The sequence below is a fragment of the Coturnix japonica genome, chromosome 2, assembly GCF_001577835.2.
Source record: "Coturnix japonica isolate 7356 chromosome 2, Coturnix japonica 2.1, whole genome shotgun sequence".
Classification (NCBI taxonomy): domain Eukaryota; kingdom Metazoa; phylum Chordata; class Aves; order Galliformes; family Phasianidae; genus Coturnix; species Coturnix japonica.
Window position 1 is genome coordinate 75,177,191 of NC_029517.1, and position 27,942 is coordinate 75,205,132.

General features: G+C 38.9%; 1 protein-coding gene across 3 annotated transcripts in view; it reads left to right on the forward strand.

The window, feature by feature from the left end:
- Positions 1-27,942, forward strand: part of CNTNAP2 (contactin associated protein 2) — a 559,041-nt gene that overhangs the window by 413,492 nt on the left and 117,607 nt on the right. For all 3 annotated transcript variants that reach the window (XM_015854927.2, XM_015854925.2, XM_015854926.2), the window contains one exon: positions 3,232-3,359. In XM_015854927.2, coding sequence (XP_015710413.1) covers positions 3,232-3,359 — 128 coding nt within the window. The remainder of the gene's footprint in view (positions 1-3,231; positions 3,360-27,942) is intronic.

Here is a 27,942-nt window from a genome sequence, read left to right on the forward strand (position 1 = left end):
TGTTATCTGTAGCCTGTATAAAACTGCTATATAAGTAAACTAAAATAATATAGAATATAATTGTCACTTTGAATATTGGGTTTTTATTTGTTTGGTTTTGTTTTTGTTTTTTGTTTGTTTGTTTGTTTTTTGTTCTTTTTGTTTTTTGTTTGTTTGGTTGTTTGTTTTTTTTTTGCTGAAACATGTTTCCTTTTTACATACTAAGTAATGCTTATAAAGAGTAAGAAGGTGTTCATAATCAAAAGAATGATAAATCTTGCACTAATATCTGCTGCCTTCATTCAAAGGCACTGTGAAGGACTCTGCAGACTGCTTTATATAGGAACAGAAATTAGAAATAGAAAATTATGCCAAGACTTCATAAATAACTCCTAGTAATAATTAAAGGATTTTATCAGATCCATTCACCTCCCACTTGGCTATTAATAGGAAAGTGAAACTCTGATTTCATTTTTTCCTCTCTTAAGGGGATTTTCTTTGGTGAGGAAAAACTTTAGGGACTCTCTTCACCCTCTTAATATGTAAATCTTTAGATTCTGGCAGAAGTATCATCGCTTTTGGAATTGTGTGTTCCAGATGTGATTATTTCTAAGTATGTAATATAAAGTTCAGCACTATAATAAGTCTTTAGTTTATAATTCCTATGTCCTTGTCAGCACTGATTTCTATGTTGTCAGTATCTGCAAGTACCTCAGAAAAGCATAGAAGAGCCATTCTGTTTCTCTAAGTACTTGTCTTTTTAGTGCACAGATGCAGCAAAAGCTATCATCCCCCCTTTTTGTTGTTGTTTTTTAAGGCACTCAAACTGCACAGGATTTGCTGGAGACGAGACATGTCACTTCTCCCAACATTTAGTCTTGTACCACTCGATAATGGTTCTTTTGCATGGGATACTGCATTTTCTACAATGATGAGACAATGAATTGTCAGAAAATATTCCTGAAAACATCTGTAATATTTATTTTCACTTTCATGACAACACCTTTAAATTAACCACATCATTAAGTACATAAATAAAATAAAATAATAAAATGAATATAAAAATGATCAGTAGAGGATAACTTTTTATTTCCTTCAAAAGAGGAAAACACTGTGACGATTAAAAGACTACCTTTAGACATACTTTTTTGCAGCAAAGATACTAGATCTTTCTGTGAGAGACAAAAGAAAGAGGAGGAATGCCAATAGTTTTCTTTTTAACACTCTTTGAAGAATCCTTTGTTTCATACAGTTAGATTCATTTTTAAGCATTCTGTGAAAGTGTAGCAAGCAGCACAGAAAGCCAATCACAAAGAGTAAAGTGATGACCTATACATATCCTCCATTAGAAAGGAGTGGGTCCTATGGCTCTCTGCCATTAGCAGAGATAGATGAGGACTGCATACTTTGTTATTCATTCTGTAATTTCTCATAAGGGAAACTATTTTAATCTCTCTCTTTTTATATCTTTTGTCTCCAAACTAATGATAATGAAACTTTTGTAAAGGGTATTGAAACCTAGAGAAAAACAAACAAACAAACAAACAAACAGTAAGCTGCAGTCTATCATTATCTACACCAGCTATTCCATTCTGTTTTCCTCCCTTTTTAACAGACTTGGTAGTATCCTTGCCGACCTGTCTTTGTGATGATCAGTATCTGTGTTCAACCACAGCCAGTTAATAATCTCTGCAAAACAAAGGGCCCAGGAAGAAAGGCGAGTGATCTGAAGAGGAAGAATACACGGTTAAAGAAAAGAGACAACCAAGTGTTTGAAAAGTTCTAGGAATTAAAACTAATGGTACTCTTCACCATAGAGAAGAGATGCCTGTTCTAATGATGTTACTCAAAAGTGTGATAATTATTTTCTCAACTCAAAAATGTGATAATTATTTTCTCAATTTCTTTAATTGTATTTTTCTTTTTAAAAATAGGAGAATCATACTTTCCATCTGTTCAGAAGAACATAGTGAGAATAGTGACTGTATGTTCCTGGAAAATACTGAGCATTACTGCAGATAATGAAATGCCTGCTCTTTTACCTGTTACTAGTAACCTAACAAGTCATATCATAAAGTTATTTTAGTTAAAGATAAGAAAGACTTTCAGGCTCCTGAAGGCTTTACCAGTTCTGTTCACACTGTGCACTTTAGTATCTTTTCCATATTCTGAATTCATCCTTCATCCTATGTTATTGTTAAGGAAAGGAACATCAAAATCAAAAAGTTAGTTACTTCATGTACTCAATAACATAGAAAGGTATAGATGGAAACAAAGTAGGAAAATGATATCAGAATAGATGCATTTTTTATGGTTCCTCCTACTTTCTTTTGTGTAAAATAGTGTAGTCTTATGAAGAATGAAAAGCACTACACTTACTATGTGTATGCTTTTGTTTTCTGGTATGTTCATACAAAAAATGTAGAGAACAGGGAGATGAAGCATCTAATAAAATTTGATTTGTTTCATTTTATATTTTGAGGAAATAGTCCTTAATTAACTAGCAGGATCCACCTCCTGAAATGGTAAATAGTGACTGCTATATGAGTGCATACTGATTTGGTCTAGATGTAAAAAAGACACTGAGTTATTCACGGCAGTTGGAATAAGGAATTGCTGCACATGAACAAATTGAATTTTAGATATCTTACTAACTGAAACAGTACTTGTGGAGTGGTTGCCTACCTATAAGTATTAGATTTATATTTTTGGACTTATGCCTTTAGTATTAGAAATAAAAGAACTAACATGACAGGCCTTTTCAGATAATTAGACTTTAATAGCTCTCTTTTCGTATACTATTAAAAACATTCAATGTAAAAGAAGCACTGTTTCTTTAGTATGTGGAGGTCATATCATTATGATAGTAACTGGCAACATCTAGAGCTAACAAGGCATCCAAGGAAGTATTACTTTCATTTCTACTTGCAAGACATCAGCAAAGAAATCAACAGTACATTTTTAAACAGAGCTGGTCAGGCCAGAAAGCAGAAAAAACAGATGACTTTCAGCTAAGTCCAGGAATACTAAAAAAAACAAACCAAACAAGCAAAAAAATCCCACTACTCTTATTGCATTCCTGCTATCTAGGATACTATTTTCTAGTAAATTTATGCTTTTCTTCATATTTTCATCACACTGATGACGCTCTATACTAATTTTTACAGAATAAACTTGTACTGATGTAATTATTTCATTTGTTCACTGGATGATAATAATGATGTATTTCACCATTGCTTTCTTGTGATTTAGGAAAAAAGACATGGGGATGCTGTCATACAAAGAGCACCTACCAGTGAGTCAAGTAGTGGTTGGAGACATTGACCGACCTGGGTCTGAAGCAAAGATATCTGTGGGTCCTGTGCATTGTCAAGGAGATCGTAAGTTGGCTATTTTTCTTCCACTTAACACTGCATAGAAACTGTACAACATTACTAAATTATAATTTAGTTGATTCCTCATGCATATTTAGGCAAGTGGCTGCCTAGTCAAAGCATGGAATTATAATGTGACTTGAGAAACAAAGATGAATATGCTGCCTATGAAACAGCATATTCATCTTTGCATTTAAAATGTGGGTGGGTATTTTTCTTTGTGGTAGATGTGGCAACTTTGACTATTCAGGTAAATTTATGTAGATTCAAACAGTGATACATTGCACAAGAACATCTCTAAACATCCAGTACTGAAAACCCCCAGACCATGGGCATCTGACATCTTGTCTTGCCTGGGTCACACTTCATGAATAGAAATTGTCTTGGCACACATATACATAGGTCTTTTCAAAAGTAATGCTTCCTGTTTATTTCCGTGGAAACAACAACAGATAGAGCATAACATCACTATTTCACAGAACAAATTCTCAGCTATAAAACACTATTTTTTCAGCATAGTCACCAGCATTACCTATGTATTTTCACCAGCAATTATCAAGAGCCTGCATGCTGCATTCAGAGCAGTGTGATCAACTGTCAGTACTGCTGAAACACATCATCCACTACCTAACTGTACTCACATTCACTATTTGATCTCAGTAACAATTAAGAACAGGTCAGTAAATGTCAATGGGTGCAAATTTTTCGACATGGAGGAATTCAGTGACACACCTTTGCTCCATACACACTTCCATGACAGACACCATTTTGTCAGACTGCCTGTCTGCTGATGTCTGCCACACAGCAACAAAATGCAATGGAATATTGGGGGGAAGGTCTACTTCTGCCATACCACCAAAACCCGCCTCTGATATTATGGGTCAACATAATAACTCCAGAAGCATTATTTTTGGAGCATCCCTCACAAAATACACAGTATTGTTAAAATACAAGTAACAAAATGTTTTAAACATTTTTCTTAGAACAGTAAAAAAAGAGAGAGAGAGAGAGGAACAAGAACATAAAAATAGTGGGATATTTGACATTCATTTTTTGAAACTAACACATCAATCTGGTTTGACGACATTGGCTGTAATTCTTAGTAAGGTCTCAAGGTGTTCTTTCTCAAACATCTGAGATTTCTGTTGAAATTTTACTCTCCCTGCTCTTCATCCCTGACAATAATTGTTCAAAATATCTACACTTCTAGAAAGCGATGACATGAATAAGATGTGATTATGAAGCAAAGGATATTTTGATATACGTAGGCTGGAGAAGGATTGAGAATAGCTCTGAGGAGAAGGATTTGGGAGTATTGATTGATGAAAAATTCAACATGAGCCAGAAATGTGTGCTTGCAGCCCAGGAGCCCAACTGTATGCTGGATTGCATCAAGAGAAGCTTGAGCAGCAGGTTGACAGTTGAGGGTTAAGAACTTTTTCTCTCAGAGAGTGGTCAGGCACTGGAATGGCCTGCCCAGGGAGGTGGTGGAGTTGCTATCCCTGGCAGTGTTCAAGAGATGTCTGGATGAGGAACTACAAGATATGGTTTAGTAGCTTGTGGTAGCAACGGTAATTGGAGGATGGTTGGACTAGATTATCTTGCAGGTCCTTTCCAACTTTGTGATTCTATGATTCTGTCATTCTATCCTTCTGTGATTCTGTGAGGGTGGTGATTCTACCCCTCTACTCTGCTCCCACGAGACCTCAGCTTGAGTATTGTGTGCAGTTCTGGAGCCCCAGCACAAGAATGACATGGGGTTGTTGGAGCAGGTCCATAGGATGGCCACAAAGGTGATCAGAGGGCTAGACCACCTCCCTTACAAGGACAGGCTGAGAGAGCTGGGGCTTGTCAGCCTGGAGAAGGCTCAGAGGATACCCTATAACAGCCTTCCAGTACCTGAAGGAGGCCTACAGGAAAGCTGGGAAGGGACTATTTATAGAGGCAGGTAGTGACAGGTCGAGAGGAAATGGTTTTAAACTGGAAGAGGGTAGATATAGACTAGCTATCAGGAAGAAATTCTTTACTGTGAGGGTGGTGAGACAACTGAACAGGTTTTTAGAGTCTGTGGAGGCCTGCTCCTTGGAAACATTCAGAGTCCTGCTGGATGGGGCTTTGAATAACTTGGTCTAGTGGGAGATGTCCCTGCCCATAGCAGGGGTTTAGAACTTAATGAAATTAAGTTTAGAAATCAATATGATCTTAAAGATTGCTTCCAACCCAAACCATTTTTTAATTCATTTTCTATGATTCATTTTTCTCTGCTAAAATAAGGATTATGAAAATCCAGTAAAGAGACATGATCAGATTTTTTAGTTGAATATCTGATTGCAACTCTATACATTCAATGTGAAATTTTGTACCTTATGTCTTTACATCCACTGAAAAAGGTCTTACAAATGCAAATTTATGTTTTTTTTCTTTTTTGCAATTATTGCAACCCTAAGGTGAGGGGTGTGGCTGACACACCCAAGGGACAGAGAGACCAAACAGGCTTGAGCAGTGGGTTTAGGAGAACATGATGAGGTTCAACAAATCCAAGTGGAAAGTCTTGCACTTGGGTTAAGGCAACCTCCACTATCAATACAAGCTGGAGGATGAAAGCCCTGTCAAAATGGACTTGGGGGTACTGGTGGATGGCAAGCAGTGTGCCCTCACAGATCAACTATATTCTGGGCAGCATTCAAAGGATTGCGGCCAGAAGGGTGATGGACATGCTCCTTAAGATATTTCTAAACATTAATTAGATCCCTATGAAGACAGGCTGAGGGAACTTGTTCAGCCTGGAGAATAGAGGCCTGCACATTGCAGCCTTCCAGTCTGCTTATAAACAGAAGGGGAATCACCTTTTTACTCCAGTAAATAGCAGAAGGACGAGGGGGAATGGTTTTAAGCTCATAGAAGGAAGGTTTAAGTTAGATGTCAGGGGAAAATTCTTCACAGAGTGTGGTGAGGTTGAACAGGCTGCCCAGAGAGGTTGTGGATACCTCATCCCTGGATGTGTTCAAGATCAGGTGGGACAGAGCCCTGGGCAAGCTGGTCTAGTACCAGATCTGGAGGTTGGTGGCCCTGCCTGTGGCAGGGTAATTACAACTTGATGATCTTTCCAACCCAAGCCATTCTATGATCCTGCCCATCTGCTCTGTGTTTGTGAGACATCACCTGAGGTACTGTGTTCAGACGTGGAGTCCTCAATACAGGAGAAACATTAACCTGTTGAGGCATGTCCAGAAGAGGCCCACAGAAATGACCTGAGGGATGGAATGTCTCTCTTATAAGGGCAGGCTGAAAGAGCTGGAGCTGTTCAACATGGAGAAAAGAAGGCTGCAGGGACACCTGAGAGTAGCCTTTCAGTATCTAGAGAGGGGTTATAAGAAAGAAGGGAACAGACTATCTAGCAGAGTCTGCGGTAATAGGAAAAGGGGAAATGGTTTCAAATTTAAAAGGGGGAAATTAAGTTGAATGTATGGAAAAAGACACTATAAAAAGAGTGTAGGTGATGAGGCACACAGATTCTATGCCCAAAGATGCTGTGGAAGTCCCATTCTTGGAGGCCAGGCTGGGCCAGGCTCCGAGCACCTGTCTGAGCTGTGGATATCCCTGTTAATTGCAGGGGAGTTGGACTAGGTAACCTTTAGAGGTCCCTTTCAAATGTAAAGTTTTTGATTCTATTTTCAAATTCCTTTATCAAGATGGAAAGCACAGCTGCTTATTCTTCACAGTTCAGAGCTCCATATTTAACTAATGTATCAAAACATATACAATTATTTGCCTTCACTTGAGTCAGTACTGCACAGCACTGCCCTCCCCATGCCCTGGTTTCAGTCAACACATCATTAATAGTGCACTGATGGTTTGGCTGCTGCTGAGCAATGGGCACATGCTTGGGGCTGCTCTGTGGTAAAAAGTCACCTTTAAATCACAGAGAGGAGGTGGGCCTTTTGTGGCCCACAGGTCAGGCATGCTTTCCTAAGCCATTGCTCACTGATACAGCTGAGTGCACTTAGCTTTTTGTTTGTCTATTTGCAGTCTTTCTGGGGTAATGAATCAATCCAATGGCTAATGAGTAGAAAAATTAGGTGTTCGTTAACTTTCATATAGCCTATACAGTGCGTGTTATTTATGTTTTACTAATTACATGTCATTATGTGTTTGTTTCCCAGCTGTCTGATGTTTTCATATTAAGCTCTTGCAACTGATGATTAATAATGAATACTAGTTTTCTTGCACCTTTGTTACTTTTGTTCCTTATATCCTGAATCAATGTGATGCTATTGATCATAATAGCAGTCCCTGAAGTCTGAATAATTGCTAAATATCAGTACAAGTAAAACCTCATTTGAGCAGACAGAAGGTTTTATTATTTGGGGAACAGAATGTGTTTACTCCTAACATCCTAATTAATGGATTCTTTTATTTTTATTTTTTTTTTGCTGCAACTTTACAGAGAAAATGTTGAGGACCTTCAGTGCTCAGTAAACTTGCACCAGTGATCTCTTTACTAGTGAACCATGTTAGGTATAATTATTCTTAATACAAAACTTTAAAACAGCTTAACAGAGAGGTACTTGGGGGTGCTGGTGACAGTAGACTTACCATGTGTCCCTAACAGCCAAGAGATCAAACTGCATTTTGGGATACATTAAACACAGAATAGCCAGCTGGTCAGAAGATGTCACTCTTTCTTTATTTAATGTTGATGTTGGGGGTTGGACTCTATGATCTCTGGAGGTCCCATCCAACCTCTACAATTCAATGATTCTGTGTGGCCTCACCTTGAATGCTGTGTGCAGTTCTGAACTGTTCAATGTGTAAAGGATGTTATGGTCCTTGAAAGCATCCAGAGGAGACAACAAAGCTGAATACAGGACTGAAAGGCATTTCCTATGAGGAAAGACTAAGGACACTCGGGTTATCCAGTATGAAGAAGAGGAGGCTAGGAGGTTCTCTGCAGCTCCTTGGGGAGTAGAAGCACAAAAAGAGGTGGCGGTTTCTTCTCCCAGATCACCAATGGCAGGATGTGTAGGAATGGTACAAAGCTGCAACAGGACTGGTCATTAGGAAAAAATTCTTTACTGTGAGGGTGATCATATATTGCAACATGCTTTCTAGAGAGGTTGTTGAAGTCCCACTCTTGTCAGTATTCAAGAGGCCACTGGATAATGCCCTCAATAACGTGCTTTGACTTTTGGTTACCTCGAAATGATAAGGTAGTTGGACTAGATGAACACTGAAGGTCTCTCACAAGTAAACTATTCTATTTATATTTCTGTCCAACAGTGAAATAAGAAAGCAGGTCAGGTATGAATTCTTTAACCACACCTTCACTTTGTAAGGGTTCTTCATCCTTTAACTGTAAGGATTGTTTCAGATTGTTTTTGATCTAAATATTCTTGTCATCAGCTCATATTATGTTAAGATATACACAGCATGTGTGGTGTATATCACATCCCTATTTGTAACAAGTCTGTGTACAAGTCTGTAAAACTTTAATGCAAACTGGCCTAACCTACAATAGGCCATGTGGTATTTTTGTTGGCGTATCAGAAAGGTGAGAAACATCATAAGATACAAAAATCAAACTCATAAGAAGGACACAAAGTAAGGAGAAATAGCCTAGAATATATCAATAAGCTTAAATACTGTTGATAACAGGGAATTCGTTAAATACAGAGAAATCTAAGGTAATCCTAGAATGACTGAAACAATCTAATCTTGGAGCTTAGTTCCCTTCCTAATCCCTACATCTAAATTGTTTGAGTAGGACTTAGAAATAAATTGAACAGTAAGAGCTCTCCTGCAGCTATTAAGCACAAATCATCCTTGGAATGAGACAGCAGGCAATGGGATCAGCAAGCAGAGCTCCTGCAAACTTTCCTTCTGCACTCTTCTACCATGAGGGTGAGCTGGTGCTGCACACAGCTCCCATACAGCCATAAGTTCCTCTTGCACTGCAATGGGCTTAGAATCCTCTAGGTCCTCCCTGCATTCTCCAGACATGAGCATAGATCTTTTTCCTCTCTGTAAATGAGGGACCTTAAAATACATTTTCTTTATGCATCTCCTTCCCCTAGCCATTACTCTTCTGTGCCTCCTCCCAAGTGATATTTCTCCTAGTATCACACACTGGAGCAACAAGCCTGCCAGTAAGTGCCAGTAGGATAACCAAATAGGTCAATAAGAAACACCCAGTAGAATCGCAGTCATTTAACTTCTGTTTGAAAAGCATTGTTTCTGCAAAGAGCAGATGCAAATAGCAGATGCAGAGGTTTAATCATATCTTTTCATATCAAATCTGTAGACTACTCTATGCTGCACCAGCCATTTCCAGAGGCTATTTTTGCATGGAAGTCTATTAATAAACAGAGAAAACGCTGTGTAATAAGAAGGCAGGCAGAAGAGATATGAACTTTGAAAATAAAGAGAAGAGTTCCCAGAAGAACTCAGCCATTAATAGATGAAAAACATCACTGAATTCAAGTTAAGAAGTCTAATAGTTATCATCAAGCTGGAAGCTGAATTTACAGACTTAAAAATCCCAAGGAAGCCTGATGCAATTTAAGAGAATGCTTTAGAGAGAACCTAAGTGACTGAAGTAAGATGGAGATTTAGTTCATAAAGGAGTTATCAGTTATAGCACTCTCTGTGCCAAGAGCCTGCCCTCAATATGATGCACATGGGTTTTCCAGTATAAATATATTCTCCTATTAATACTATTGCTGACATGATTTTATAATATAGACACATTGATCTCTGTTGCTCTGCTCCCGTATCACATCCGGACATAACAGTCACAATTCCGTTATAAGAAAGAAAACACTCCACTCATTTGTAAAAAATATTTTATTTTCACTGGTATGTTCATGGGATGCAATATCACAGTCAAGGCATCTTGCACTCTAGCCTGATTCCCCCTTCCTAATTGCCTGCAGCCCATTTGATTTTCCTTTCATGCTGACCCCATCTCTTCCCAACCTGACCTGAGACACAAAAAAGTTATAGGATTAATGCTTTCTAACATGGTGTGCCAGAAAAATCTTTTATAACCAAATCCAGGAAGTTCTGACTTAGTTCACAAATAATTTACTTCAACACAACTATTAATGACATAGGGTGTTATCAATATGATAATAATCCTTCCTATCTGAGGCATAGCTGATAAAGGTTACTAAGTATTTCTGCTACATTCAACCACCTATATGGAAACAGATGGCTTGTGTAGGAACTAGAGTTTACATATACTTTATTTTCGTGGGTAAAATAAGGGAGCAGACAAAACTTTTAGCTTACCTAAGACTATATTTCTGTACCCTCAGGTACTTAAAATTTTATTTTATTTTGTAGTATTAAATCTAGAGAAATTAGATAGTGTTGAAATTTCAAAAGTTGGCGAGGCAGAGGGATCCAGTCAGTAGGAGTTCACAGTTGACTGCACTACCATCTTCACTGCTTACATTTATCATCAAAATGCTTGTAGATATTGCGCTTGGCATTTACTGAATCCCTTTGCCATAATTTTCTTGAACTCCGCAGCTGCAAATATTGCAGCATATTAGAAAAAAATGAGGCACTCCATTCTTTTAATTCAAACAAAAATTATTTTTCTTACTAACTTTTACTGCTGTAGGAGTCAACATTCAATACATGAATAACTTCAGTAACATGAAATTAGTAAGGAAATTTCAAACTTCAGAAATTTCAATAACCAGAGCTATAATTTATGAAAACAACTCTTTCTGAAAATTTACTTTGTTTTTTAATGATCTTTAGTGAAGGTAGTTGCAGTAAAAATACTCCTTTAAACCATAGTCAGTGTACACTTCTTGCCAAAGGATACTGCGTATGCTAGGTATTCATTAAAGGATCAACAAACCAAAGAAGAAAGTTACCCTCACAGTTAATAAGTATACTTTTGCTGCTTCTAAGTAATAGATGGCTTTGAGTCTTAAGCAAATACTTACAGGGAGTTTTGTGAACTGCTTGTCCTGGCCTTTTACTCATTAATATACTTCATTAATATACCCAGCAGAAGGACGCAAAGTTGGATAGACCTTCAAAATGTCAAATGAAGCTATTCTTAACTTCTTAACTCCTCAGCTCCTTCAAAACAGAGGAAACTCCTCAGCAAACTTCAAAACAGAGTCTAACAGAAGGGCAATAGTATAATTTGGGCCTGCATCTCCCTCATGAAGAAAGGCTGAGAAATATGTGAGTCCTCAGACTGAAAAAGAAAAGACTAAGGGAGTAATATACATTACTAAGGGAGTTACATTAAAAATATAAGCCATGCGACAGCAGATGCTTCTATTACTCTTTTCTCTATTGTTAGGAAAATTTGTTTTAGTTCATTCAATAATTCTTCTACCTTAAAAGAAGATTTAATAAGAGGACCACTGTCCCTATGGATTCTCAATAATCCAAACAGCACTCAGTCATGAGGAACACAGGAATCCTGGGTTTTCCCCTAGTAGTTCATCTTTTGGGATGTTAGGGGTCCCAGTGACCAGCCTATGTATCTTCTTAAAATAACCTATTCTATGTATGTACACTGCTGTCATTCCTTGATGGCTCACCAAGGGTAACATGAGGGAAAACACAACATTGGCAGCAAGATTCCAGGCTACAGCAAGTGAGGATTCAAACAAACACGACAGCAGGTAACTAAGAAATAAAAGAAAAAGTAAACTTACCTTCAGAATGACTCAAATATACAGGAGTCTCCAGAGAAGTACCATTACCTTCATTGCCAACCCTTAAATGAGATCTGGGAAGATCCTTCTGGTCACTAAGGTGTACTGTGTGCACCCAAGCTCCCCTGGGTTCTTCCTGCCTTCCTGCCAGGTGCTCAATCGCTGTTTAAGCCAGGACTTACCATTTTCTCTACACTCAGGGACAAAACAAGTTGCAGCAATCACAAACTGGAAAGTAGAAGTAGTATAGAATGTACCATATAATCATGAGGAAAAGCACTTTACAATGAAGGTAACATATAACTGGAACAAGCTGTCTAGAGAGGTTGTGGAGTCTGCTTCTCCAGAAATATTCAAAATTTACCTGGACTCTTTCCTATTTAGCTTACTCTAGAGAACCTGCTTTAGCAGAAGGAGTTGGACAAGATGACCCCCAGAGGTACATTCCAATACCTATAATAAAATAAAAATACAGTGCTTGCTTTACATGCCTGTAACATTTCTTTTTAAATGACTTTCATTTTTAAATGACTTTAAGCTATTTAGTGATATTCTTAGCAGACACAAAAATAGGATCTTCATCAATTAAAAGTATATTTTCATTTAGTTCCATTTATTATTATTATAGTTATTCAGCTGAAATAGTAAATTTAATTCCTGATAGTTTTGGAACATGAAGTAGGTCTTAATGACTACTAGCATTTTAATGTCAAAAACAAACAAAAAAAACCAGTTTATCTATTTTTCTATTTCTAGTGAACAATCAGAAAAACATTTCTTTCTTTGTGCAATGGCTTTAAATAAGCTGTGAATATTTGCTTTAAATTAATCATTAGGCTACATTTTCTGCCATTCCTCCTATCAATGATGGCTTTCTTTTTCAGTTCAAGCAGAATGACAGAAAGTTGCATTATTCCTAAAGAATCTTAAGCACCCTTAACTACTCACTTATGATGGATAGAAACTAATAACATTAAATGAAACCAATGTATTTATTAAAAATATGTTTAACTCGCCTAAGGATGTTGATTAATTGATCAGGAAACTTTATTCTTATGCAGACAACAATGCATTAACTCACGCTCTCAATTTGTAAACGTGGGATCTGAGAAATTTTTCTTCAAGGAGTGAAGCAAAGTTCTTTTTTAAATCATGAGTTAGTCGAGTCTTGTAAGGATCAGAATTCCTGTGGTCATAGAACATTTTTTTGAATGCTTGTCTAATCAATTTTTTTAGACATATCTCCTAATGGCATGGTCCCTACTCCTTTCTAAAGTCCTTGGAGGTTTCAGATTTCCCAGTCCTAATATGTCTTCTCCCTTGTATGTGACTCCCCTTCATATCATGCATTGCATGTGTAATTAACTCCAAATTTCCTCCACCCAAGAAGAAGTTAATATAAAGCAGCCTAATAAGGCTGCGCAGTAAGCCTAAAACTCATAAGTCCAAGTTGTTTATAGACCTTTGTAGCTGAAATGTTAGTTGATGAGAGTGTGCAGACTCTGAATTGAAAATGATTTTCAACTTCCTGCACAACAATTTGTGAGCTTGTAGAATTGGTTTTATTTGTGAATCTTGTTTATAAGCTTCTTTTGTCTCAGCCTCTAAAATATTCTTGGATATACATGTGAACAAATTTCAGAGTAGAACTGTGCTACTGAAAACTTTGAAAAAAAAACATGTTTTAGGGTCATCTCTTCCTAGAGAAGATGCTAAAAAGTTTGCTCTATGTTGGCGAACCTGAAGGCAAAAGTCAGCGTTCTAGGACAAACAACCACACACCAATATAGTTAAATATAGCTGTGTCCATCTATTGCCTGAAGAGCCGTACTTTATAGTGGACAGAGAGGGCATTCAAAAATCACACACACTAATTGGAGGAAAGCTACTACAATAACAACCCTAAGACCCCCCTTCAAAGCCGCAATCCATTCATTCTTTTCCTAGAGGTGTCCTTGGTTCTCATGCTGTTTATCCTGCTCCGCAGCTGCTGCTGCTCTGTGAAGTCCTTATCTTGATCCAAGGCTGCTGCTCTGTAGAATTCTTCTTGTACTACAGCAGCTCTAGGTGTCAATGTTCTTTTTTTCTGATATATTTAAATATAACTAGCCTCCTATAACAGTATACCTAATACATTTTTTTTTCCCCACCATTTTCACTGTATGTCTTTTGCATCACCTTAAGGATGTCATATCTTCATCATCTTCCTTTTCATTAATGTTTGTAGCATTTTTCATTTCTAAATTCTGTTTATTCCTGACTTGCACATATCAAAGTGTTTGTGTCCTGACAAAGCATTAAACATGGATACAATTGCAAACTAACTCAATTAAAACCTTGGCAATTCAAGTGAAATAAATAACTGTAGACATGCAAAGATGTTAAGTATGAATTTCTATTTTATTTCTTAATTCTTTAATGAAAAGAAGGAAATAGATTTTACAATGTAAGGCTGTATGTAAAGGTGGCTAACATAAAGATGTTGACCAAGATAGTGATAAAGAGTCAAAGGTAATTAGTAAAGAAAACTCACCAATGTCAATGCCTAGACCAGATAACTGAAGCAGTCTCCACTGGGGAGCAACCTCCATGAGATACTGCCTCAGTGGTGGTCAGTCCTTAAATGAGGTCTCAGAGGGGGTGGAGTCGAAATCCACCCCTTCCAGGAGCACATCTAGATTACTCTCACCTGTGCTCCCACAGCTGACCCAACACTTGCCTCAGCTAATTAATCAGTGGTTCAAGCTGTGATTTCCCATACACTGTATTTGAGCTGTTTGGAAAAGAAACTCCTATATACTTCAGTTGAACATACCTGATGTGAAAACTCTCAAGAAAACAAACTCCAGAGTACTGTTTTATGAAGTCATTTTTCAGAGCATCAGAGGGGGAAGCACTTTGAATTTTTTATTGAAATGTTAATCAAATGGGACAAGTTCAAATCATATCCTAACAAAATATCCTGCAGCACTTATGAGACGTGTTTGTAAACATTTTGCAACTTAAGTCTAGCAAGAGCAAAAATGATATTATGTAAATAATCCCCAAATATCTCGCATTTCATATGGCCCTTCTATGGAGTGGACTGCATGAGTTTTGATGGTTACTTGTCTAAAACATTAAGTAAATACTTGAGCAACAGAAAACTGTACTAGCTCCATATTTCAGAACTAGTTCAGATAAATCCTAGCCTTCCTCAGAACTACTCTTTTTAAAAAACTTTTCTGACATGGGGAACTTGAATTTTCTGCTCACAGTAGGGTCTTAATTCTGGGCCACTCTTGGAGGTAATGTCCAACTGAGAGAGGTACAAGAGGGAAGACCCTGGGAGGTCTGAATTTCTTCCTTGCTGCTCTCTCTAAGGCCCTCAAATGAGCCTACTAGGAGCAGAAATGATGGAGGTTTAGCTTCAGAATTCGAACAGCTTCACAGGAAGATGTGAGCAGCCATCTCTGGAGCTGCTTTAATTTACATTACTGTAAGCACACACCCATCTGTCAGTGTACTGTTCAAAAGACATGATAGGGTACTCAGATCTGTTTTCCGTATCTCTTGCTCTTCACAGGGCACATCTCAGAATCAGAGGAAAAAATCCTTTGCTGACATAAAGAAAAAAATACTTCTAAATGCTTATAAATTGGAGATATTAAGTGATAACCAAGCACTGAAGGACATTTGTTTTACAGGTTTAGTCTGCTAAAAACGATTGCTAGTCATAGTTCCTTGCATTACATTTCATTTAAATATTTTATTGTATATTCTTTTGAAAGGATTTGGCAGCAAAGTTAGTAGATAGGAAATGTGAACATAGTGAATTCTACAGCCTGTGTGAATTCTCTTTTCAGTTATTATTCTGGGTTAGTAATGGTGAACTCTGAATGCAGCAATTACCTAGGCAGTTTCCAAATTTGTGACTATTAATTTAATTCTGATTATCAGTTCATCCTACCCAGAAAAAGCAGCAGCTGCAATATTTGCAGTCTATCTTCATGGCATTCAACTGCATGCTAGCTATAAATCCCAGAATTTTGTGCAATACTATAGTTTCACAACAGCAAGTAAAAATGTGCTTCATTGTAGTTTCAGTATTCAAGATTTAGATTCCATTTGGGATAGACATGAGCTATAGGAAATGTTTTGACAGGACAGGGCAAACATCTGACTTTGTGTCACAAAGGAAAAACACCTTATGTTACACAATTTAGTACATACAATTGTTTAATGCAAGTGTGCTCTGCACATTTGTTTCAATACACATAGCATAAACACTTTTAATGTGGTATTCAAATTAATATATTACAATGTTGCGAATACAAATAGCATGAGATTGAGTCTCTTTAAATGTAGGTTTCTTTCTCTGAATTCTGATTTCTGAGTGTGCAAATATTTTCAAAAATTTTCCAATGAAATCATCATATAGAGGACTGTTTTCTTTCTATTCTTCTTTTCTTCTTTACCTTTGCTGCTAGTTTGTCTTTTTATTTGTTTGTTTTGTGTTTGTGTGTGTGTCTGTGTGTGTTTGGGTTGTTGTTTTTTGTTTTTGTTGTTATTGTTTTTTGTTTTGAAATTAATTAAATTTCCTACATACTTCTGTGCCTTTAGGAGCTGAATAATTTACAAAGAGTAAAATGAGTAGTATGGTCTGAAGAGTGGAAACAGCAAAAGTTTATTCTATTTGCTTGAGGAACAGATAGTGAAAATTAGTCAGTCTCATTCAAATGAGGCAGAAATAGACACGCATCTGTCCAAAGTTCTCTTCCTCAGATATTGTCTAGCAGGATTACATACTTCGTTTTTGCCTACAGAGGGCTCCCATCTGAACTGAAAAAACTCACTGTTATATTTCTACGAACAGAAAGGCAAGAAATTGACAGCTGTCAATGGTAATGATCTGAGGAGGAAACTTAGTTTACTAAATATGATCATCTAATGCAGAATAACACACTTTCGTGAGAACGGCTGATGCAGCGCATGGGCATTGCCAGGGCAATGGTGGGAGATTTAAATGGTGCAAAACCCAGAAGAAGCCCTTGATCACCGAAGTCAGCTGCCTTGGAGCCAATCCAGACCAATCACCAGCGACCAGCCGTGTGGTTCAAGGGGGTTTTGGAAGGTTCCTTCACACAGGGAACCCCAAGCTAACAGAGCAGCCCAGCAGCTCTTGCGAGAGAAGCTGATGCAGCGTGTAGGTGTTGCCAGGGATCTGCTCTGCATTCACACTCCTGTGCCTTGAAAAAGCCTCCAGGAGGGCAGCGATATGTCTCTGCCCACCAGAGATGGAAAGGAGGGGTCCAGGTCTGTGAATCACATGACTTCCTCTGTGGTGCTGGTAGGCATTCTGTGTAGCCATGGCCACACCCCAGTGGAAGGCCACTGCCAGAAATAATGAGGAGATGCAGACAGAGATCCCATGCTCTCACAGAAGGAAAGTGGCGGGCAGGAAGTCTGTGGAGTCCCAAACTGAGGTTTGATGTATACATGATAGGAAGGCTGCTGCCAAGGTAAATGAGGAGACTCAGACTGAGATCTGCAGGTCTCTGACCAGGTAAACTACTTGCTCAGCCTTGTGGCTGACCTTAAGGAGGAAGTGGAGAGGCTGCGGAGCATAAAGGATTCTGAGAGGGAGACTGATTGCTGGTACCAAACCCTATCGGCCCCTAGTTCTTGGCAGCAAGGTGAGGCTCTGCACAGAGCATGTCACCCCTTGCTGCTTTGCAAACAGGTGACAGAGGGGAACCAGCAGGCAGACAGTGTTCCTGCTGCAGTGAACCCACTGTCCTCTCCTCCCCCTAGCAACAATGGTGAAGAACCAGGGGATGTAAGGCAGTAGCATAAGGCCCCTGATCAACGATGCCGGTGCACCCTCCCCGTGAGTCCCAATTCCCACACCCATTCCCCCCCCCCCTGCAAACTGCCCCTGCGGAACAGGTACAGTGCTCTGCAGAGACAACTGGACGATGGTGGTGGTGATGATGGTTCTCCCCAGTTGGTGGTGCTCCCCAAGTCTAACCATTCACCTAGCATTAGAACTTCACTGACTAAGAAAAAATGACGGGTCATTATTATTGGCTACTCTCTGCTGAAGGGAAAAGAATGCATAGGAAGATCTGCTGCCTCCTGGGTGCCCAGGTTAAGGATGTAAGAAAGAAACTTCCTAGTCCGGCCCACTGATTACTATCCCCTATTTCTGTTTCAGGTTGGTAGTGATGATTTAGTTTGTGTAGTGTTCCTTGGTGAAGGAGGACAATGACTCACACCTTTGTAGAAAGAACACAAGGGCTGGTGTGAAGTCAGTGGTTGTGGAAAAACCTGAGTGTGCTCATGAGGATATTAGTGCTGCTGCCACTCACAAGGAGGCCTTTACACTAATGCATGCAGCATGGGTAATAAACAAGGCCATTGTGTGTTTGGCTAGTTTTGATATAGTTGCCATCACGGAAATGTGGAATGACTCCCACAGCTGGAATGCTGTGACTGAGGGCTACCGACTTTGCAAAAGAGACAGGCTAGGTAGGAAAGGTGGTGGTGTAGCACTCTATGTTAAAAAAGACTGTGAATGTGTGGAAATCAGTGATGGTGATGATAGGGTTGAAAGCTTATGGGTCAGAATAAAAGCTAAGGCCAACAAGACTGACATTATTGTGGGAGTTTGCTACAGGCCACCCAATCAGGATGAAGAAGTGGATGAGATGCTTTATAAACAGTTGGGTGAGGTCTCAAGGTCACTTCCCCTCATTCTGGTGGGGGACTTCAACTTCCCAGACATCTGCTGGAATTACAATACAGCAGATAGGGAAAAGTCCTGGAGTTTCCTAGAATGTGTGGGAGAAAACTTCCTGACACAGCTGGTGAGGGAGCTGACGAGGGGAAGCAAAATCCTGGACCTGCTGTTTGTTAACAGAGAAGGTCTGGTGGGGGATGTAAAGGTTGGAGGCTGTCCGGGACAAAGCAATCATGAGATGCTAGATTTCTCAATAATCCTTGCTGAACCAGAGAGGGGAGTTAGCAGAACTGACACCTTGGACTTCTGGAGGATGGACTTCATCCTCTTTAGGACCGTGGTTAAGAGGGTACCTTGGGAGGTAACTTTGGAGAGCATGAGAGCCCAGGAAGGCTGGGAATACTTTAAGGAAATTGTTCTAAAGGTGAAGGAGCTGACCATCCTTGAAGTCACGAAGGACAAGCCAACAGGCAAGGAGGCCAGGCTGGCTGAACAGAGACCTTTGACTGGATCTCAAGAACAAAAGGAAAGTTTATGGTCTCAGGAAAAGTAGCAAGCTACTTATGAGGATTACAGGTATGCAGTGAAACTGTGCAGGGAGAAAATTAGGAGAGCCAAAGCACAGCTAGAACTGAGCTTGGCCACTAAGGTAAAGGAGAACAATAAATGTTTTTATAAACACATCAACAGCAAGAGGAAGGCTAGAGAAACTCTCCATCCCTTGTTTGATGCTGAGGGCAACTTGGGCACCAAGGATCGGGATAAGACTGAGGTACTTAATGCCTTCTTTGCCTCAGTCATTAATAGTAAAACTTGCTACTCCCTGGGATCACAGCCCCTGCACTGGTAGACAGGGAGGGGAGACAGAATAGGCCTTGCATAATCCACAACGAGATGGTTTGGGGCCTGTTCTGAAAACTGGATGTTCAGAAGTCCATGGGCCCAGATGAATTGTACGCCAGAGAAAGGTCCTCAAGTTGCACCAAGGTAAGTTTAGGTTGGATGTTAGGAAACACTTCTTTACAGAAAAGATAGTTAAACACTGGAATAGGCTCCCCAGGGAGGTGGTTGAGTTACCATCCCTGGATGTGTTTAAGAGTCGTTTGGATGTGATGCTGTATGGGAAATCACAGCCTGAACCTTTGATTAGTCAGCTGAGGCAAGTGTTGGGTCAGCTGTGGGAGCACAGGTGAGAGTAATCTAGCTGTGCTTCCGGAAGGGGGTGGAGCTTGACTCCACCTCCTCTAAGACCTCATTTAAAGGCTGACCACCACTGAGGCAACATCTCTTGGAGATTGCTTTTTGGTGGAGACTGCCCTCTTGCTTTTTCAGCCAAGGCATTGATATTGGTGAGTTTTCCTTTACCTTTTGAATATTTACCATCTTTCATATTATCCACCCTTACAAGTGCTCAGAGATATGATTTAGTAAAGGGTTGTTAGGGTACTATGGTTAGGCTGTGGTTGGACTTCATGATATTTGAGGTCTTTTCCAACCTGAGTAATTCTATGATTCTATGAATATAATTGGAATTGAGTCTATTATCTCAAATTGGGAGAGAGTGTGTCCAAAACTGAAGATTTTATTCTAATACTAAAGAAGTGACAGCTAAGGAGCACACAAGCACAGCGATAAGCAGTAAAATGAAGAGGGGGTCTTATGATTTGTGAGCAGTTTTATTTTTCCCTCTAAACAGAGTACGGAAATAGAACAGTGAAAGTCTTCTGATCTATGTAGTATTTTTCTCTTCTGGGAATCATGTTCTCGGAGATACTGACAATCCACAAAACTGGAGCATTAATTGTTTAACTTCCAGTGCACTGCACAGTGTCATAATGTGTAATACTGATAACAAAACCATAAAACCATGACAACAGCAAAAGTCATATCTTTAAACTCAATCTCTTGTTTAGTACTATATGGTAACTGTTGAGTCATGGCTTGAACTGATTGAGCACCTGGGGAAAGGACCCGGTCAGCCCTGGGAGAACAGGTGAAGGCAATTTTCCTATGTGAACAAAAGGGGTGGAGCCTGGCTCCACCTTTCTTACACGTCATTTAAGGGTTGTCTGCCACTCTGGAAGGGTGTCTGGTTGGAGAACTCTCCTTTGTGGAGTTTCTGTTGCAAGCCTAACCCTTTGTAGATGGGTGAGTACTTTCTCTTTTGTTACACCTTTCTATTATGCTAGTCCCTTTGTCATTATATCTCTTATATCACCATTACATCATAAAGAAAGAATTTCTGATTGTTACATGCATATGCGTTGCTTTTCTTATTCTTGATCTTAGCCTGAGCTTGTTAATGCAGTTGTCTTGGTATCCCTTGGAGGTATGTTGTAATCTACCCTTGACGTGCTGAAGTATAGTGCCTGCATGCTCATCTCCTCCTAGAGCAGCAGTTGTCATTTTGATGTGTCCCACGCTTGCCTTGCCTTCTTTCTCCTTCATGCTTGTCTAAGCAGTAACAGAAAGCTCCTTGCAGCGAAGGCAAACAGAAAGAAAATAAAAATTAGATTTTGAGATTTTTAAAAACAGTAGGGCTTGCCTGGTATTATTCAAAGGGCATGATAAGCCTTTATATCTGTGCGCAATCAAAAGAGATCTTGCCTGTTTTCTTGGAGTATTAATAGGAGTTTCAGAACCAAGTATAAAGTACAGTCAGGAACTGCAAACAGGGCCAGACCCTGTGTTCAAATTATGTTCAGTAATGTGAGTGATGTAAACACAAGGCTGCTGTCTCTGCAAGTCATAAGACTTGTTTTTCTGAAATTCATGTGTGTTACTGAAGCAAGGAAAGAGAGGGGAAAAATAGGAAAAATAATGCAGCACTTAGAGAAAGGTACAGCAAGAAACACTGAGAGAATTTCTACATAAATACAACTCTGAGTTGATTATATAGGAATATGGTCTTATGGTCGTGAGATTATCTTTCACAGAGCTACCTGCTAATATAAGTATCAGGATGCAGTCTGTTCTGCTTTCTGTGGAATTGGTTCAAGAGCATCTATGCTCCAGAAAATAGATGGACTGAGCTGTTCCTTGATCCATCAATCATGGACAAGCTGCTAAATAATTTTCATTATAGTGTCCATCTGTGCATCCCATTCTGCAGGGATAAAGAGATGCTCAGTAATTATGGATAGGTCATACAGAATCACAGAATGGCTTGGGTAAGAAGGGACCTCAAGGATCATGAATCTCCAGCCTCCCCTGCCACAGGCAGGGTGACCAACTTCCCACTTAATACTAGACCAGGCTGCCTGGGGCCCCATCCAACCTGGCCTTGAACATCCACAACCTGAGCAACATCATGAGTGCAAACTGAATCACGTATTTGTATTCAAAGCAAACAAAGGCAATGACAAATACAGGTATATTTGATATTAAACAAAAAGGAATTATCTCACAGCACCAGTTAGGGAAAAAGGGTGAGCTGAGGAATGCAGCCTTCTCTGTTCAAACTCCTGTGGGCTGGAGAAGGCGGTGACAAACTGCTCAGGCTCTGAGTGCATACGTGCTCCTGGAAGCAGGCTGGAAGGGCAGCTGAGATGAGGAGAGAGGAAGAAGGGACCTAGGCTCTCTCTTCTCTGGCCAATCACATGCCTGTGTACTGGTTCAGGCTGTTTTCTTGGAGAATTATCTAATGCAACACAGGTGAAACTTTGCTTCTAGTCTGGTGTAGGCTTTATGGCTGACTATAAAATTTCAGCCATATGATAGACTATGTTGCCTGTTTTTCTCTGGTCAGCACGTACAGGAGGAAACAGGAAAGTCTTTTGGCTTTTTCACTACCCAGAATAAAATGGCTAGTTTTGAAAGTCAGTTTCAAGAACTGCACTTCAAAGAAAATTGGGGGAGGGGAGGGAAAGAGTAGAAATTCAGTCGCAGCATAAAATACATACTTAAGGACAGTTTTGAAAATTAAAAGGCCAGAACAATACCTAGGATTTCTGTATTATTTTGTCTCTTCATGTATATTTTTAACAAAATACCCTGGGGGACTGAAGATCTTGAATCCTATATAATCATCTAATTTAGAGTCTTCATTGTAATTTAAGTGATAACACATGCAGCATGTACAGGATTGCCTCTCAGAGGATTTGTAACATGTTTTTTCTTGGGTTTAAAACTCTTGTAGGATGGTGAAAAGCTAAACTGCATCTGACTAAATCATACTTAATCCTGAGGAATCATACAATGTACCACTCAAGTGAAGTTTATCAGAGGACAGTTAAAGTCAGACCCTCAGAAATAAAAGCTTCAAAAAGCTAAGGCACTGAACTGAAATTTCATTTGGAAGGCTCTGTCTTCTAAAAGAATGCCATAAATATATTGTGTAATATATATATTGTAATATAAATATTGTGTGCCCCGGTGGCGCAGTAGTAGGAATGCCACCTTGAAACACTGGGGCCCGGAGTTCGAATCCCCCCTGTGGCGCAAGTGGTAGAAGTGCCGCTCTGCTACACAGAGGCTCGAATCCCGGGGGCCGGACTCGATGATCTCTAAGGTCCCTTCCAACCCGCACGAGACTATGGTACTATGATGATGAAATATCTGTATTTATAACATAGCATTTAGGGTCTTTTGGGTTCTGTAACAGTGAGATAGAGTTATTGAAAAAGAAGGTTATGCAACATTAGACTTGAAAATTTACTGTTGTAAGGTTAGTAAGATGGGCAGACACAGATTAAGAGTTGCAATATAAACATGATTTCAAGTTATTTAGTAGTAGCAGTTGTTGATATTGCAGAAGCTCTCAAAGATTTCAACAGGGATTGTATCCACACTGAAAAAATTATATGAATTTATTAGAACCCAAAGGCACAAACAAAATATAGTTCAACTGTGGTTATGGTGAAGTGTCACAACTTGAACTGAGTGTTCTTGATGGTTATTGTACCAGTCCTACCATTTGGTTTGTCCTGAGAAATCCATACTGTAGTAGTCTTCTGAGTTGAAGCTTGTGCTAGTGAGACTTCTTAGAACAGTATTTAGTGTTTGTTTCTGCTACCAATACCACTTACTATTAGAATATCAGTCTCTTTTCTACTGTTCAACATTTATTTACTCTTTGATTTCATTCCTTGTGAGTAAGAGACATAGGAAACAGGCTTTCTGATTAAGTGTTCTACTTTCTGATTTCAGGTGCTTCTACAGTACTTTTTTTTTTAATGTATATTTACTATGGTTACGGTGTTAAGAAAATACCTTATGCTCTTACATATTTTAAAAAGAAAAGCAGTAGCCAGTCTTGCTCTTTAATTCAATTCATGTTCAAACTCTCCACTTCTTTTTGTGGATTCTGTAGACAAGACTACTGAGGATGACTGTTTTATTATGTTTCAAATAATTTCCACTAAAAACTGCTTGTATGAAAGCTGAGGATTAATTTTTTTCATTAGCTATTATTAGCCATGCCATGTTGAAATAAGATATTGCCAGGAAAATTGATGGTAAGGTTCTCCTCTCAGCTTTTTCACAGACTTAAATTATGTCAAAGCAAATAATTCTGATTTTTCTGTATCAGTTGCCTCACATGTACAACTTGGAATCCCGATGATGTCTTATCAACTTTGATGGAAATCACTAGATGTAGTAATCTCTGTTAAGACTTTGTGTGGTGACACTCAGAAAGTACAGTGAGGAGAGAAAGACAAATCTGTGGGTGGAATAACTAAGCAGTGTGTTTCCTAGTTGCTGAAGTGGAGGAAGAGGGGGGAAAAAAAAATCCTGGAAGCCCTACTACCTTATGAACACCTCTTGTGAAGACCATAAGTTGCTCCAACCTGACAAGAGCTCTTCCAGAGTGATTAATTTGGTAATACTGTGGTTAATTTAAGCCCCTTCAAATGGACAGCAAGGGTTTGAGGAGATACTTCAGGCCCTTGAAACTTAAATGTTTAATACAATAAATTCTTAATAGAAGTATTATTGATTGACATTTATGTCAAGTAACCCAATCCATCCTGGGGCCTTGGGAGAGAGACACAGTCATGGGTGCCATGGAGTCTTCTCTCATATTTACTGCTGTGTCACATTCCTTATATATCATTCCTGTGTGGCTGTGTATACCCACTACACAAACCCAATGCATGCACAAGGACCTATACATGCACCTACCTAAACCCCCTGCTCACTAGCTCCCTAACCTACAGGCTGTAATTCCAGAACACTCTATCTACTCAAAATTACACTCTATGCACTCATTAACATAGCATAGGTAACTCAGTCCCGCACTACTGATTCTATATTAATTTATTCTTTGACTTGAAATATATCTCATAGTTTTGTATTGCACTTGAATGAAGATACTGGGTACCACTGTGGTGTAAAGGTGAGTATGACCCAGAAAAAATAGTTGCTTCCCTGCCTGAGAGGGCTCAACACTGGGAGGAATAAATGCTTGCAGTGTGCCAAATATAATTGAAAGCAAGAAGCTGTCTTAGTTTTGGTTGCAGGTGGGTTAAATAATTAAGGTAGAAAGAGACCCTGTATAGTAAACTTCACATTTTCCTATGCAAAACTGTTTAAGTTAGTGGTTTCTTCAACACTGCTTCTCAGGAACAATGGGAAACATGGTCTATGTTTATGTATATAGTATAGATGCTGTATTATCATCTGCACATTTTAGTAAGTCTCCTGACAGTTCAGCACTTGCTGAGCTGACAGTTCAGAACTTGCTGTGCAAGTTCGTGTTATCTGTTCCACAGTACGTAAGTACTGCTGAACCAGATGCAATGTCACATGTATTTATACTTACCATTAAATGAATGTCAGTAAAATTACTGGATGTCACAATGGAAAAATTAAGTCAGTGTAGGCTTGTGTATGTGCATGATTGTGTATTATAAGTCTTTTCATGTATTTCTGTGAGCTGCTGGCTATTGCAAATTGTATGTCTGGTAACTAATCTCATAGGTAATCATTACAGTACTGACAGTGTGAGAGCTCAGACTATTTCTGGCACCTGTCCCTACAGGGAGAAAATAGACAAAAGTGTATGGTATTGCTTTAGCTTATCCAGTTCCTCTCTCCAGAGGTGCTGGCATTGTTCTGAAGTGTCAGAAGCTGATGAGTTCTTCAGGTATGTTCCGTATGATTTAGAGAAGTCCTCATATAAATACTTTCTTCCTTTTTGTCTTCACCATAATTAGAAATGCCATATATTCATTGACTACTTGCCCTGCATTGTTCCTCATTTCTTCTGTCATTTTTTGGGGAAAAAAAAAAAAAAAATTATCACCATGCAAATAGAAATTGTAAAGGGGGGAAAAAAAATGCATCATAAATTTCTTTTCCCCCAATATTCATTTTACCCTAATTGTAAACATAAAAGATTAATAAATCTTGTGAATATTCCCATTTTTATTTACTCATTTTCATTAACTAACTAGGGACAATCTCTGTTGAAAGTGTGAGGCTGTGTTCCTTGACTGTGAGAAGGCTAGACAAGTAGACTGCAAGTGTAATGCTGAGAGGAAAAGGAAATGAAGAAATGAAAATAGACATAGAATTCTGTGTAATCTAGAAAATTCAATTAGGAAAACTGGTGGTCAAGGAAAAATTAACAATGTGAACTGGAAATATCTTACTATAGCATGGTGATAACAACTATTGAACTGTAATGTTAAAAATAAATATTTTATCCTGTAGCTTTTAAGTCCTCATCTAAGCTGTTCCTTCTTCCTTTTTCCTTCCTTCCAGATCAGATATTGGTTGTCTCCTTTTCTCAACACATATATCAGAGACAAGAGAAAGGAGCACTTCCTACAAGTCCAATACTCATTATCCTACTATCAGTTCTCTGGCCACACTCCCAGAACAGGCTAATAACTGCAGGCAACTAGTGCTCTGTGAACAAGAGGTTTCTTCTTTTCTGAAGCAAAGATCAAGTATTGGAAATGAGAGCTTGCAAGTGATGCTTAAATGACTGGAAATCAGTCAAGGGAAGGTATGATGTGGAGGTGGTGAGGCAGGCAGGCCAAGATGGGTTTTGATGAAAAGTAACAAGCTAAGGGGGAGGGAAAAAAACATCTAGTTTTACTAAATACTTTAATGAAATGTGAGAATTCAAATATAATACAGTATAATTGGAATTGAAGCTAATAATAAAATGAAGTGTTTCCAAAACTGAAGTCCTTACTCTAATTCTGTAGGCAAAATGGACTAAGGAAAGAGTCACGTGACTCAGTCAGTTTTCTCTTCCCCTCTGAATGAAAGATGGGAATGAAAAAATGAAGTCTTCTGTGAGTTGTTGTTCACTCTCTCTTCTGAGATCAGGGGCTAGAAATGTCAACAATCCGGGGGGCTCCAACACTGACTCTTTAACTTCCAGTGTTCTGCATGATTTTATGATTATGGAATACTAGCCAAAAATTGCTAAATGATGGCACCAGTTTTATTCTTTCTCTGTCCTGTATCCCTTGAGAGTTCACACTGTAGCAACTACAGGCAAAGGTGACAGGCCTGTCTTTTTACAAATGTGATACCAAAGGACAAGATGCTACCAGAAAAAGAGGTCCTATGGCTTGTATTTTCCCTGCCACATATCTGCCAGTGTAGGGAAATCTGACTCCAGTTTTCTGATCTTCAGGATAAGGATAATTCACTGTCTTGTTTTCTAATGGGTGAAAAGGACTTTAGCCCAACACAGTTAAGAAATATGCAGATTGATTATTTCCAAAGATTGATGATTTTCTCCTGTCAGTGATTGCTGTATGTTATTTTTGCCTCCTGTAAAATGATGAATAAGAAATGTATAGAAATGAACACCACAAAAGAAATATGAAAGTTAACAGAAGTACTGCAGAAATGTCGTGTTGATAATTGTGGGAATAAAAATGTAAGGATTAATTCTTATTCCATTTGGCATTAAGAATTCAAGATAAAATGAAACTGCTTGCATACAACTGTAAGACTGTGTTTTATTCTTCAGCTTCTTCCCACAGTCTGAACAGATTTCTCAAGCATCACTCTTTCTCTTCATATTGCCTGAGGAGTATGTCCATTATAATTTATTAGTGTATCAGATACCCCCATGCCAGACTTGTGCGCATATTCCTGAGCAAATACCATGCATGGCAGAATTCCTTGCCATGCTTTGTCTGACACTGTGAGATCATTTTGACAGGACATTTCCAAGCTACCACTGGAAAAGTTCAGGAAGCAAATTATG